At 38.9% G+C, this 14,366-nt stretch overlaps 1 protein-coding gene across 1 annotated transcript in view; it reads left to right on the forward strand.

Moving 5' to 3' along the window:
* The window catches only part of STX7 (syntaxin 7), a 49,175-nt gene extending 37,228 nt beyond the window's left edge, over positions 1 to 11,947 (forward strand). Inside the window, exons 7-10 of the mRNA XM_067702067.1 lie at positions 423 to 519; positions 1,750 to 1,822; positions 5,700 to 5,782; positions 10,615 to 11,947. Coding sequence (XP_067558168.1) covers positions 423 to 519; positions 1,750 to 1,822; positions 5,700 to 5,782; positions 10,615 to 10,707 — 346 coding nt within the window. The 3' untranslated portion in view covers positions 10,708 to 11,947. The remainder of the gene's footprint in view (positions 1 to 422; positions 520 to 1,749; positions 1,823 to 5,699; positions 5,783 to 10,614) is intronic.
* The last annotated feature ends 2,419 nt before the right edge of the window (positions 11,948 to 14,366 follow it).

Consider the following 14,366-nt stretch of genomic DNA (forward strand, 5'->3'; position numbering starts at 1 on the left):
CCTAAGTTATTTATAAATAGAAAACAATAAGTTTGAAAAATTTTCAAAGTCATTATTTATTATAAAATATATAAAAATATTCCAGTATAGCAATAATACTCTTTAATTATCCAAATAAATATTATTGACTTAATTATTATTTGATATAGATTATTCCCATAGGTGAAGTTTAAATCAACCAAGAAGAAGTACTCACTTGCCAAATATAATAGTTTCCAATAATTAAATAATAATAACATCATTGAAATGAAACATGAATAAAATTTGGTTAACATTTCTGTTATATTTTTAGAATTTAAGTGAGCAGTTCTATGACTTTGAAGAAAAAATATTCTATTCAATAAGTATTTCTTAAATAAAAAGGAAGCCTCATTGTTTTCATACTGGTTTTTCTTTTTTACATATTCTTTTCTTTTTAATAGCCAAACTCAGCCTCAGGTGCAAGTGCAGGATGAAGAAATTACAGAGGATGACCTCCGCCTTATTCAGGAGAGAGAGTCTTCTATTAGGCAACTCGAAGTAAGCTTTACATTGCAGAATTGGATTGCTGTTCTGTTCTTAGTGAGTTTGTCCTCAAGATGCTTAGATGATGCTGGGAGAGAGGTCAAGAAAGAAAACTAAATAGATGTATCAATTTGATGGCATATTTCATATAAATTAGAGTCATTCTGTTAAAATAAAGTAATTTCTTTAGAATTAGTGCAAGGATGAGAAAATATACTTCCCTCTACTCCAACTTTTTTTTTTTTTTAGTTCTGTTAAGTCATCTCAAGCCACCTGAGCATTGAGAAAATTATCAGTCTAGAGATAAAGGTCTGTTCAGAGAGTCTAGAAAGCTTCCATGGCACATGATACACATCACACCTGCATGAATAAGACTTTTCCAAGGGCTTTAAAAGTTTTTTATTTCTCTTTAGTGTGTGTAGGATATCAAAGAGGTCTAAAAGGTTTAGTAGCCTTAGTTCTTAGGGAACCTACCTGTTCCCTAGGAAGTGGGCTAATAATAGCTAACAATAGCTACCATTTATTGAGGGCTTCATGCACCAAGCACTATGTGATGAATTCTTTAATTGTCTTACTTAGTTCTCATAAAAGCTCTGTGAAGTAATTAACTGTGTCATTATCATTGCCCTTCTACAGATGGGGAAACTGAGGCACAGGATGAATATGTAAATTGCCCCACCTTTCCTGAATAAAGTGTTTAAACTTTACTTTTTAATCAAGCAAAATAATAGTTATATATTGAAGAAAATTAAATTTATAACTTATTTATCCATCACTCTTCCATTGCATTTTCAGATTTATTAATGTGAGGCTTTGAATTTACACCTAATGTTTTATTCTTTTAAAGTGTCAAATTGACATATACATTTTTACTAGAAATACAATAAGAATATTTTTTACTTTTTTGAGGAAATACTATTCATGATAACAAAACTAATCATATTGCATGACATAAATTCAGTAACCCACAACCCTTCTCTATTGTATAGTCCTTCATTTCCACTCTGAATCACTTGATATTTTTAACATCACAAACTTATTTTAGAGAACTGAGATTCAGAGGCTACTTACTTGGTATTGCCTATAGTAAAATAGTTTTCTGATATTCCCCAAATATATGTTATTAGGTCCAGATGCATGCTCACCTAGGTATGAGCAGTGGTTTGTGTTTTTTAAAATTTTCTCCTTTTGTGGATTGGGGACTGAATTTCTGATTACAATAATATGCATTTTTTTTTCTCTTAGGCTGATATTATGGATATTAATGAAATATTTAAAGATTTGGGAATGATGATTCATGAGCAAGGAGATGTAATAGGTAAGCCCTACTCATTCAATTTCATGAGGCAGAAGGAAGCTACATGCAGTTTACCTGTGGTAACTTCTCAAGCCAGGGTAGCTCCTTCCTCTCTTTCGGTCCTCCTGAAATCAAAAGTACAGTGTCTGTAATAAACAAAGCATCACCCTTGGCATTATCTAAAACAGATCTCGTTTTCGGCTCCTACTGGTGGAAATGACCAGCTTAATTTATTTAAGAAGTTCCAAATTTAATCAGGGTCTACTGCTGCTGAGATCATGGAAGGTAACATTTAACATCATTCTAGCTTATTTCCAGGATCTCTGGTTTCTGTCTTATCCCAATTTAATTCTTATCACACCAAGGACTTTGGGGAAAACATCTGTTCATAATTGTGCACACTATCTTGTCTTTTAAAGTAGAGGGAATAAGAAGCCATTTGCCTGAACATTAATTCTTATAGCTTTTTTAGTACATTAATTTAGTTGTATTACTTAGATACTGAGAATTCTTTTTGAAAAATTCTTTAAAAAAAAATCAGTGACTAAGACTTCCTTTAAGTTTTAAATGTAATTGTAATTCATTTAAGGTGTAGTTGTCAACATTGATCAGGATTCTGATCATCTTTATCATTTTGATATATGAAGATATCTGTGGGTATGCTAAAGATATATTTAATACATTTTCTGAATTTGGTTCAGTTGAAATGCTTGGACCTATAGTTTAATATAATTATTATTTGTCCATTCTTACCCTCCTCTGTAGCCCCAGTAGGGTAAATTTTCAAAAGCCATTCATTCATCCAGTAAATGTTTATTGAATGCCTACTATATCCAGGCATATATCTAGGCCTTGAGGATTCAGCTGAAATTAAACAACAGATAAAAGATCTTACAATCTAATTGGAAGAGAGAGACAATTAAAACAGAAAGAAAAGTAAGTAGATGGTGATAAGTGTTACGGGGAAAATAAGGCCAGGTCGGGGGTAGGACTGCAGGAGGTGGGGGGAATGTGCTGCTTTTCTGGGGGAGTCAGGTAAGGCCTCACTGATAGGTGACATTTTAGTGAAGACTTCACGGAAGTAAGGGAGCAGGCAAGAGAACATGTTCCAGGCAGAGGGAACCGCAGGTGCAAAGGCCTTCAGGCAGAAGCACGCCTGACATCGTGGGCCAATGGAGTCAGCAAGAGGAGGATGGAGACGATGTCAGAAGTCACAGGAGACCAGATTACATAGGCCCCTGAGCCATCGTGAGGACTGTTTTTGTATTAATGGAGGGGAAGCCACAGGAGGATTTGAGCAGAGGAGCGTTATCATTTGACTTAGGTGAGCAGACTGCAAAGGGACAAGACCAAAAACAAAGCACTTAAAAGCCTATTGCAGGAATCCACGTGGGCAGCTATGTTGTCTTGGATCAGTACGGAAGCAGTGAAGTGGTGAGAAGCAGTGGGATTCTGGATATTTTTTAAATGTAGAGCCAAAAAGATCTACTGACTATCTGGATATGGATGTGAGAGAGTAAATTCAAGGGTGACTGTAAGGTTTTGGCCTGGCTCACGAAAATCATGGCGGTGCCGTTTTCTGAGATGCGGAAATCTGTCACTGGAGCTGGTTTGGATGGCTATAAATCAGTGATTTTTGGATCTGTTACGATTCAGGGGCTAGGTGTCACCCAGGTAAAGGTTTGATAGGCATTGGTACCGAGAAGATGGGGTAAAGGGTAGACGTCTGGCCTGGGGGTATAAATCTGGGCGTTATCTGTACATAGATGGTATTTAAAGCCATGAGATTAGGTGAGATCACCTAGGAGATAAGTGCAGATAGAGAAGAGGGGTGTCTGAGGACTTGTAAATATTTAGGATGTGGTCGGCAAACTACATCCATTTGTTTATGCGTTATCTACAACAGGTTTTGTACAACAGAGGCATAGTTGAGTATTTATGACAGAAACCATATGAATGAACTGCAGAGCTTAAAGTATTTATTATCTGAGACAAAGAAAGTTTGTTGATCCCTGATTTAGAGCCTAGAGAGCCGAGGAGGAACGAACAAAAATGACCAAGAAGAATAGCTAGTGATACAGAAGAAAACCACGTGAATGTATAGTTTTAGAATGGAGAGGAGAAAGCGTTTCAAGAGCGATGGCAGGTCAGCTCTCTCAAATGCTGCTATTCGGTTAGGTAAACTGAGGCTTTAGAATTGACTGCTGAATTTAACAATGTGTAGGGCATAGGTGACCTCAGATGAGAGCTGTGCTGGTGAAATAGTGCAGGTGAAAGCATGATAAAGTAGGCTCAAAAGACACTGGGAGGAGAGCGACTGGAGATAGCAAGTGGAGACAAGTCTTTCTAGGAGTCAAGTGAGGTCATAGCTGCCAGTGGGTGTGGCATAAATGAGGGGGTTGGGGGTTTGTTTGTGTGTTTTTAAGATGACAGCAATAGGATTGATAGGAAAGAAGTGTTGATAGTGAGAGGGAGGAAATTGCTGGCCTGAAGTCTTTGAACTAGGCAACAAGGAATGGGATAAAGTACAAGCATGGGGAGCACAGAGACTGTTGCATGTGGTGGTGGGTAGGGTCAAAGGAGATTGTGGAAGTGTCTTCGGGTTGTTCCTATTGTCTCAGTGATCTAGAAATAAGGTCACTGGTGGAGAATGACAATGCGTGACGAGGCATGAGAAGTTAGGGGAGAGAGGAGGAAGTGTGACTTAGTGTTCCAGGAATTGGGGAGATGAGGCAGGCGTGCTGTGCAGTCAAGAATTTAAAGTGAAATAAGTCATCACGGCGATTCTTTTTTGCACCCATGTTCAGCTGCATGGGACAGGTTGGGGTTTTGTCACCTAACTGTGACCACAGTAGGAGGGAAGAGGGCTGAGGAGAAATGCAAGAAACCAGTGACAGATGACTGTGTATATGGAGTCTAGGCTAGGGAAGAGGAAAGTGAGGACATGAAGTATGTGAGGGGCAGTGAAAAAGTGGTAGGATCACTAAAGCTGGGGTCTTAGAAGGCGATCACTCTAAAGGTAGCAGATGGTAATCAGAGAGTGACACCTGAAATGGAGATGATAGAGAAGCTGCAGTTATTGGTAATGACAGGTTTGGGGTGTGACCATGGCTGTGGGTGGCTCGGAAAGCACCACAGGCAAAGTCTTTGAAAAAACATGTGTTCAAAGAATTGAGAGGCCTGGGCATTAGAGGCTCAGCAATTGGATATTGAAATCACCGATATGTAGGACAGTAGAAGCATCGAAAAGAACATCAGTGACTCAGGGGCTAAAATAGTCAAAGAATGAGAAGAAAAGACATCTGTGGATGTCTGCAGCAAGGTGGGTTGAATGAGTTGGACAGCAATAGCTCTAAAACTGAAAGTCGGCAGGGAGGAGGAGGAAACAGTGGTCACCCATCCTACAGACTGACACCTGTTCCACCCCCAGGTCAGAGGAGGGGGGGAGGAAATTGTCACCAGTTGAGAAGGCTCTGGGGACCCTCAGGGAGCCTAGGTTTCAGCACAGAAGGAGGTTGATGAGGGCCGCCCAGCAGATGACGGTTTTCAGTTCTCTATATTTACCCTAAACCAAAGTTCAGATGCCTTGCTTGCTGCTGAGTTGGCCATCACAGAATGCAGGTACTGGTGACGGTACTTTTGGGGGTTACCAGGTAGAACTGGAGTGCACTATAATGAAGATAATCAAGTTTCTTTCCTTCAAATTCTTCAGTATTGTTTGGATCACCTGAGAAGTAGTATCACTAAAAAAAAAAAATTCAGCCTTACCCATACACTGTTAATATTAACCTTTGAATAGTGAACATGTTTAATCTTACCTTGAATAAAATCTGGTGATTGATACAGCTCTGTTACTAAAGCATCAGCACCCGCTTTGTGTGTGTGTTTTATTTTAAAGATAGCATAGAAGCCAATGTGGAAAATGCTGAGGTGCACGTCCAGCAAGCAAACCAGCAGCTGTCAAGGGCGGCAGACTATCAGGTAATATTAACTGTGCTGAATTGTCTTATAACTCAGACTTTTAAACGTGTGTGTGTGTGTGTGTGTGTGTGTGTGTGTAAAATCAGGTTTAAAGTGGCTGGAGATGTTAAAATTCAAAATACCATGGAAGACAGGCTAGAAATATGCCAGTCAGTTCAAACTGTGTGTATGTAGCCTGTCTGTTCTCAGGTTTGAACCAGTGTTGTGCCCACAGGGATGGGAAGTTTAGAGTCTTGAGGGGAGCAGTACACAACTCCAGTCTTTTCTGACAACTTTTGGTCTCCGATGTCATTTTGACATTTCAACCCAGAAACCTCTTTGATAGCGATTTCCTTCTGTTTCTTGCTGTTCCCTTCTACCTTTCTTTTTTGTCAATGATACTATGGACTAAAGAGGCAAAGATCCTTGTCCAGAAAGATCTCTTCAGGTCCTGTGGAAATTATATTAGCTTAGAGTGAGTGTCCTTGACCAGTGGGTATTCTGTCAGCATTCAGCAGACTCTTCACCAGGAATGAACTGATCTCTTAAGTGAATCAGGTTAGTATAGGGAATCCATAGGTATGAGTCAAATATATATAAAGGACTACAAATATTAGCACCATGAACTATTAATATATCACTTAATATGTAGACCTTTGACGTTTAACAAAGATAAGCCCAGGCTCTTCGGGAACCCCTAAATACCACCCTAGCATTTGATTTCCCTTTTAAAACTTCATTTTTTTTTGTTGATGTAGTTGTTCATAATTATTTTCTCAGAAACTTATTACCTTCTTATAAAATTTCTAAGATATTGTCACCATCCTAGGTATTTTTTAATTGCTTTTCACTTTTCTCACTGATCTTAGAAGTTCCCTTTAGTTTCAATGCCATTTTTTTCACTGGACAAATCAGTGCATATAGAGGATGCTGAGTTATACAACCAATTGTGCTCACCGACAGAGTAACTCATGTTTACTGTCTTTGTGCATGAGATTCAGATATGCAGCTCAAGATAGCTAATGTCACCATGTCCTAGAATGTAGGTGTCATTCATGAATAGTTGAACACACACACACACACACACACACACACACAGAGTAATCTGTAAATACCAACAGTTATAGCTGCTCAGAGTGTTTAGCAGGATTCATCAGTGACTGGGATTCCATATAATTTCATTTTCCTTTTGGACTTCAGGGGGATATAGATATATCCCCAAGTTTTATTTTTACTCTTCCTTGTGGAAGGGAAGGCCTATAGCCACCCTGGGGAAAAGGAACACATCTTCCCAAGTTGTACCTCCAGAGCAAGAGTTGCCCCCATCCTTAATCCCACAGGCCCTGGAGGGATGAGGAAAGAGCCATGCAACACAAGGGCTAGAAAGAGAGCAGCTTCCCAATAGTCCCACTTGGCAGCCTTGATATTAAACTTATGCCTCTGCAAAATACGGTGCAGTGCTTCTAAGAAGTTTGGATGGACCATGAACATAAAGGAAGGTGGAAAATGCCTTCATCACCATGGCACCCCAGGACCTCACCACCGCACGCTGGAGAGGGTGCCCCAGGAAAAAAGATACTCTAGGGGAACAGCTCTCATTGTTGATGAAGGCACGTTACACATGGGTCTGCGGTAACCAGGTGGAATCTGGGGAAAATACATGGGCATGATGAGATTGAAACTTGAACTATTTATATGCAGAGTAATATATATGTAATATATGTAATATATGCAGAGTATATTCTGTTGAAAAATTAGATGGCCATATGGAATACTGAAAAGTATAAGTAGTTTTCAGGATAATTTCAGAGTCAGGAACATATTTTTTTTGTAAATTTTATACTACTTCTAGTTGACACAAAGTAAATTACAAATTTTTTTACTTTGTAAGAAAAAGGATTCCTGCCTGTAGCTGTGAGATATACAAGCCATTGGAGAAATATAGAAAGCTACAGCTGGGCCAGGAATGAATAATGGAGCAAAACTCTTAACGTTTATATTTTAAATGACAGTATTAGAATTTTTTTTAGCTCTTTGTGTTTTATAGTTTATTTGAATGTTGAGAGATTTTGAATGCAGTTTCCATTCATATTCAAGGATGGGAATGATTTGGGAAATTAATAAGTCTACTTTAAGAAATATTGCCAACCGTTTTTCACAGAACTAGAACAAAAAATTTCACAATTTGTATGGAAACACAAAAGACCCCGAATAGCCAAAGCAATCTTGAGAACGAAAAACGGAGCTGGAGGAATCAGGCTCCCTGACTTCAGACTATACTACAAAGCTACAGTAATCAAGACAGTATGGTACTGGCACAAAAACAGAAAGATAGATCAGTGGAACAGGATAGAAAGCCCAGAGATAAACCCACGCACATATGGTCACCTTATCTTTGATAAAGGAGGCAGGAATGTACAGTGGAGAAAGGACAGCCTCTTCAATAAGTGGTGCTGGGAAAACTGGACAGGTACGTGTCCAGTATGTATGAGATTAGATCACTCCCTGACACCATACACAAAAATAAGCTCAAAATGGATTAAAGACCTAAATGTAAGGCCAGAAACTATCAAACTCTTAGAGGAAAACATAGGCAGAACATTCTGTGACATAAATCACAGCAAGATCCTTTTTGACCCACCTCCTAGAGAAATGGAAATAAAAACAAAAATAAACAAATGGGACCTAATGAAACTTCAAAGCTTTTGCACAGCAAAGGAAACCATAAACAATACCAAAAGACAACCTTCAGAATGGGAGAAAATATTTGCAAATGAAGCAACTGACAAAGGATTAATTTCCAAAATTTACAAGCAGCTCATGCAGCTCAATAACAAAAAAACAACCCAATCCAAAAATGGGCAGAAGACCTAAATAGATATTTCTCCAAAGAAGATATACAGACTGCCAACAAACACATGAAAGAATGCTCAACATCATTAATCATTAGAGAAATGCAAATCATAGCTACAATGAGATGTCATCTCACACCAGTCAGAATGGCCATCATCAAAAAATCTAGAAACAATAAATGCTGGAGAAGGTGTGGAGAAAAGGGAGCACTCTTGCACTGCTGGTGGGAATGTGAGCTGGTACAGCCACTCTGGAGAACAGTATGGAGGTTCCTTAAAAAACTACAAATAGAACTACCATATGACCCAGCAATCCCACTACTGGGCATATACCCTGAGAAAACCATAATTCAAAAAGAGTCATGTACCAAACTGTTCATTGCAGCTGCATTTACAGTAGCCTGGAGATGGAAACAACCTAAGTGCCCATCATCGGATGAATGGATAAAGAAGATGTGGCACATACATACAATGGAATATTACTCAGCCATAAAAAGAAACAAAATTGAGCTATTTGTAATGAGGTGGATAGACCTAGAGTCTGTCATACAGAGTGAAGTAAGTCAGAAAGAGAAAGACAAATACCGTATGCTAACACATATATATGGAATTTAAGGGAAAAAAATGTCATGAAGAACCTAGGGGTAAGACAGGAATAAAGACACAGACCTACTAGAGAACGGACTTGAGGATATGGGGAGGGGGAAGGGTAAGCTGTGACAAAGCGAGAGAGAGGCATGGACATATATACACTACCAAACGTAAAATAGATAGCTAGTGGGAAGCAGCTGCATAGCACAGGGAGATCAGCTCGGTGCTTTGTGACTGCCTGGAGGGGTGGGATAGGGAGGGTGGGAGGGAGAGAGATGCAAGAGGGAAGAGATATGGGAACATATGTATATGTATAACTGATTCACTTTGTTATAAAGCAGAAACTAACACACCATTGTAAAGCAATTATACCCCAATAAAGATGTTAAAAAAAAAAAAAAACGTAGCTCACAGCCTAAGCACAGTGTGATCAGTAGACAAGTCATCAGTGGAAAGGAACCATCCTTTTTTTGATAATCACTAGCAGTATGACCATGGGGCAAGATATTTCCCCTTTCTCTTTCTCCATTTCCTTATTATAAAAGGAAGAGACAAAAAACTGTCTAAAGTTTCTCCTGGTTAAAATTCTATGAGGTTTGGATAAAGGGAATAGAGAGTAGGTGTCTGGATGAGAAGGGAAGTTTTCTTGCCACTTTAAAGAAGGGACTCATATATTCTACCTTTCGTCAGCTTTGAGTGAGGCCAGCCCCTAAATCCCCAACCATGTGGCCTTCCCTACCCCAGAGCCTCCTAGAAGGCCTCTGGCCTGGCCTGATGCCTAGGAACCAGGCATCAGGCCAGCAGGAACACGTACAACCAAAACCTCTCCCCGTCCACCCTCTTTCCTTAAAGGACTGGTGAAAGCAGATGAATCTGTGCCAGTCCTGTACTAACTCAGCTTGGACTGGGGAGCTAATTCCGCTAATAAATAAATTAGGGTAAACCATTAGGGTAATTAAATATTCTTCCTGCCTTTCGTGATGAAATTGAAAGAGATGAGTTCTAAGTTCTTCTCTTGTTGGAAAATTCTGCTTTCAAAGACCAATATTTACCTTCTGCTTTTTTTATCTTCCTTTAAGCTGTTTTTTGTTTTCACACATAGGTGAACTCTATTGCTCAAGTTATTAATTTTTATTTCTCTGTGTCATTTTTAAATTAAGCCCAACCACACATCTAGAAAAAGTACCAACAGAAGTTGAATAATTACCCCCTGAATTATACCATTAATTCAAGAAGAATATTTTTTGAAAGCATAGGGCTATATGTATTGAAAAGCAAAAAAATATAGCCCAAAATGAGGGCAATAAATTACTATTGATTTTACTCTAGAAGTGAACCGAATGATCTTCACTTGCTATAGAGGTGCTCCACTACATCTGTAAACGTGTTTTTGTTTTTTCGCATCTGCAGCGCAAATCCAGGAAAACCCTGTGTATCATCATTTTTATCCTTGTTATCGGAGTCGTAATTATCGGTCTCATCATATGGGGAGTGAAAGGCTAAGATTATAAAGGAGCACAATATTGCACTACATTATGTAAATTATGTAGGAAGATTCCTTTAATCATGGTAGGTTTTTTTAATTGTTATTATTTTAAAGCTGTTGCTTAAAGGATGGTTCCCACACTTTGTTATTTTTATTTGGGGGGAAGTTTTCTTTGGATTAAATCTGATATTTTCTAATACTGAAAGTTTTTTTAAATATCACTGCTGGCATAGCTTCCTGCTTTTCGACCTAGTAACTTAGTTTTTTGCCCACATTGTATGTGCCTTTCGTTTATAATTTATTTATCCTGTTGACTTAGTTTTTGGAATTAGTAAATTCAAAGGGGTGTGTGTGTTCTGTGTGCACCTCTCTGTCACAGTGTAACATGCACCCACGTTTGTGTTACTTCAATTACAAATCTTAAATTTAATTTTGATTTGGGCCAGCAGAGGAAGTATTGTCAATAACTTTAAAAATTAACATATATGTTTGTGTTTGGAGTTTTGTTTTTATCTAGTTCACAGCAACACAAATTGTCTGTTTAACTTTTACTGTTATTTTTCTCTTAAGACCCTTGTTTATTCTGAATGAAATCAGTGAATAACTTCCTAGTATATCTCTTACTCCTGATGTGTATATAGTAAGCATTTGCTGTAGATTGGCTAGTAAAATACTAAGGATAGATTGTTTTTATATGGGTTCTGTTTAAGTCTCACGTTCGTTTGCAGGGGATTGTGTGGTCACTATAAATGTTTAATGTGATTTGGAGGAAGAGTATGACAGATCAATACCTATTGTGTTAGAATTCTAAAGATCCCAACTTGTATTCGGCTGTGTATTTCCACAGCTGTTATGATGGAAAATTAATTACCTTCTCTTATGTCCTGTAGAATAATAAAGATTACCTTTGGGAAGTAACTTTCCCACAGTTACCGTTTTTGAGCACCTAACACTTAAAATTCTGTTTCCCTTCATACCATTTTGTACCATCCTTCATTAGAAAGGGAATTGGATGTTCGCCACTTAACTCACTTGCCTTTTTTAATCAATGTTGTTTTAATGCACTAATCTGAATACTGTAAAGAAGATTATCTTAGTTTATAGTTTGTATTTTATAATGTTCTTATATAGCAGTTTGATAGTGAAGGCAATGTTTTACATGGCAAGCTATGAGACTTCAAATGGGAACAAATGAAATATTAAGTAACTAAGTAAATTGTATCTTTGCAACCAAAATAAAGATGATTTTAAAAAGTGTCTGGATAGTTTTATTTCAGGAGAACTCTGCTTCCGTGGGACTTGATACTTACCTCACACTTTTGCCACTGCAGTCTCAACAGAGGAGATGTAACCACATGGCCACCATTCTGCATCTTGCTGGAGTACTGGCGTACTCAAAAGTTTTTATTTTGGCAATCTTAAAAGGTTTTGCCGCTAATAGGTAGAAGCTGCTTTGCTTGTCATCAAAACTCAATTTTTTCCACAAAAGAGTAGTCTTGATTAGAAAAAATAAAATGAAAAACAATACAGTAGCCAATTTTTTTTAAGTTCTTAACAAAGGTTTTCTTTAGGTGAGTTTTAGAATCTCTTTGAAAGAGTGATGCTTACTTTCATGACTGTCAGCATATCTGAATCTGTTTGAGTTGAACTGAGTCTCAAACTGAAGAACTTTCCTTATCAAGTGACACATATTATTCATTTTAGTGTGTTCTGAAGACATACTTGAACAACGCAGACTGAGATTAACCAGCCTCTTTGCTTAAACTGAATGACAGTGTGGCATGAAGGGTTAAGCTGTTGTACTAGCCATTAAATATTAAGAAAATGTTCTGGTTTTGCACAATGATTAGTGGTAGAAAAATAAGTGGTGCCGTTTCAACATAATGCAGCTTGTTTTACTAGGCGTGGGATCAACCCTAAAAAAATACAGATATGGACACAGATGGAGCTTGGTCTGAGACAACAAACCATGGAGGCAGCCTCTGGAGTCAGGAGCACTGAGTACACTGGGTGCCCGGCAGCTGTATCTGTGTCGCTCACTGAGAACACTGCACCTGGAAGACGTTGCCACTGGGTCCTTCTTCAGGGTCTTCACTGCTTTTGTTAAAAAATAGTAAAATCGGGCTTCCCTGGTGGCGCAGTGGTTGAGAGTCCGCCTGCCGATGCAGGGGACACGGGTTCGTGCCCCGGTCCGGGAGGATCCCACGTGCCACGGAGCGGCTGGACCCGTGAGCCATGGCCGCTGAGTCTGCGCGTCCGGAGCCTGTGCTCTGCAATGGGAGAGGCCACAACAGTGAGAGGCCCGCGTACCGAAAAGAAAAAGTAAAATCTTGCACACAAAAAATCATGTTTTGAATACCGATCTAGACAAATTTATAATGAAAAATGACTTTTGAAAATTTGTTCCACAAAAATTAATCTGTGGTTTGAGCAAGGAAAATGCAGAGTAGTTTCTCTAGTTGGTGTGATTTTCATTTGTTTCTTCATGTAGAAAAAGGAATGTCACAATAAAAAAAGCTATATAAAGGGAAAAAAGGTCATTGTCCGCCGTAATAATGAAGAGCAATTCACAAGGGTAACTTATTCAGCATTTATTTTTTGAAAAGCAAAACTATTTTTCACACATGATCAGGTTACTACAATAAAAATTAAATTTCAGAAGGAGATGAGAGTTGTTTGGGTAAGTTATGAGTTAAATGACATTTTTAGTTCATTTAAATATGATGAAAATTTCTCATTAGTGGGAAAGAACATCATTAGGCATCCTTTCCTGGAAAAAAAAATTGCGTATTTTCATAATTCACTTAGGAAAACAAAAAACTGACCTCTGGCTCCCAGACCTCTTCGGTACACCATAAGATTTGAGCAGCTTGACCTTGTATTTCTCAGCAAGAAAATATAGCAAGATTGGCACCCACAGGAGCCTGAAAGTGTTACACTGGACCACTTCCTTGACAGAATACATCACATTTCTGCTTAACGACTGTCCAGACATAGTTCATCAATCAGTGAAGAGAAAACCATTTCCCCCACTTTTTTAGGAATCTGTGTCCTCAAAATACTGTCACACAGGAAATAAAGAAATTGCCTGATGTAAACCTGCAGGTTCATCTTTCTTCATTTCATCTGCGTTTAACAAAGTCAGTAGACTCAGTGAAGCATTATCTCTTTCACTAAGTTAAGACATGTAGGAAACCTGTTTTTCTCTTAATGCTAAATTCAAGTATTTTAACCTTTCTATTTGGGTTCAGTCAGGAAAACAACCACCTGATGATGTAAGCATAAAGTGTTTCAATGTGGGGAGTCAGAAGCTTCCACCGAGCGTCAGAAGGGCAGGCGAGGGAAGGTCCATCTGCAGTACCACCCTGGGCGGATCTCAGGAGCTGGCCCAGGAGGCCGTGAGAATCTGGAAGCATCCAGGAAGCTCCCGTCACCTCAGCCTGCAGCACCGACGCAGTGAGTCTCAAGGAACTGTCACCAGCTGTCTAGGCTGTTGACAGCACCAAAGCAGGTGACCTGTGAGAGATCTTGGAAGCTGCTGCGATGCCCGTGTCTGCGGGCCTGTGCACACTTCTGCCTGGATGGCCTCCAAGGGAGGGTGGCCTCTCCCTTCTCTGCCTCCTCCATCCCCTGGAAATGCTTCTCTTTGGACCACACTGACTTAGAACTAGAAAGC

Source organism: Pseudorca crassidens, chromosome 13 (genome assembly GCF_039906515.1).
Source record: "Pseudorca crassidens isolate mPseCra1 chromosome 13, mPseCra1.hap1, whole genome shotgun sequence".
NCBI lineage: Eukaryota > Metazoa > Chordata > Mammalia > Artiodactyla > Delphinidae > Pseudorca > Pseudorca crassidens.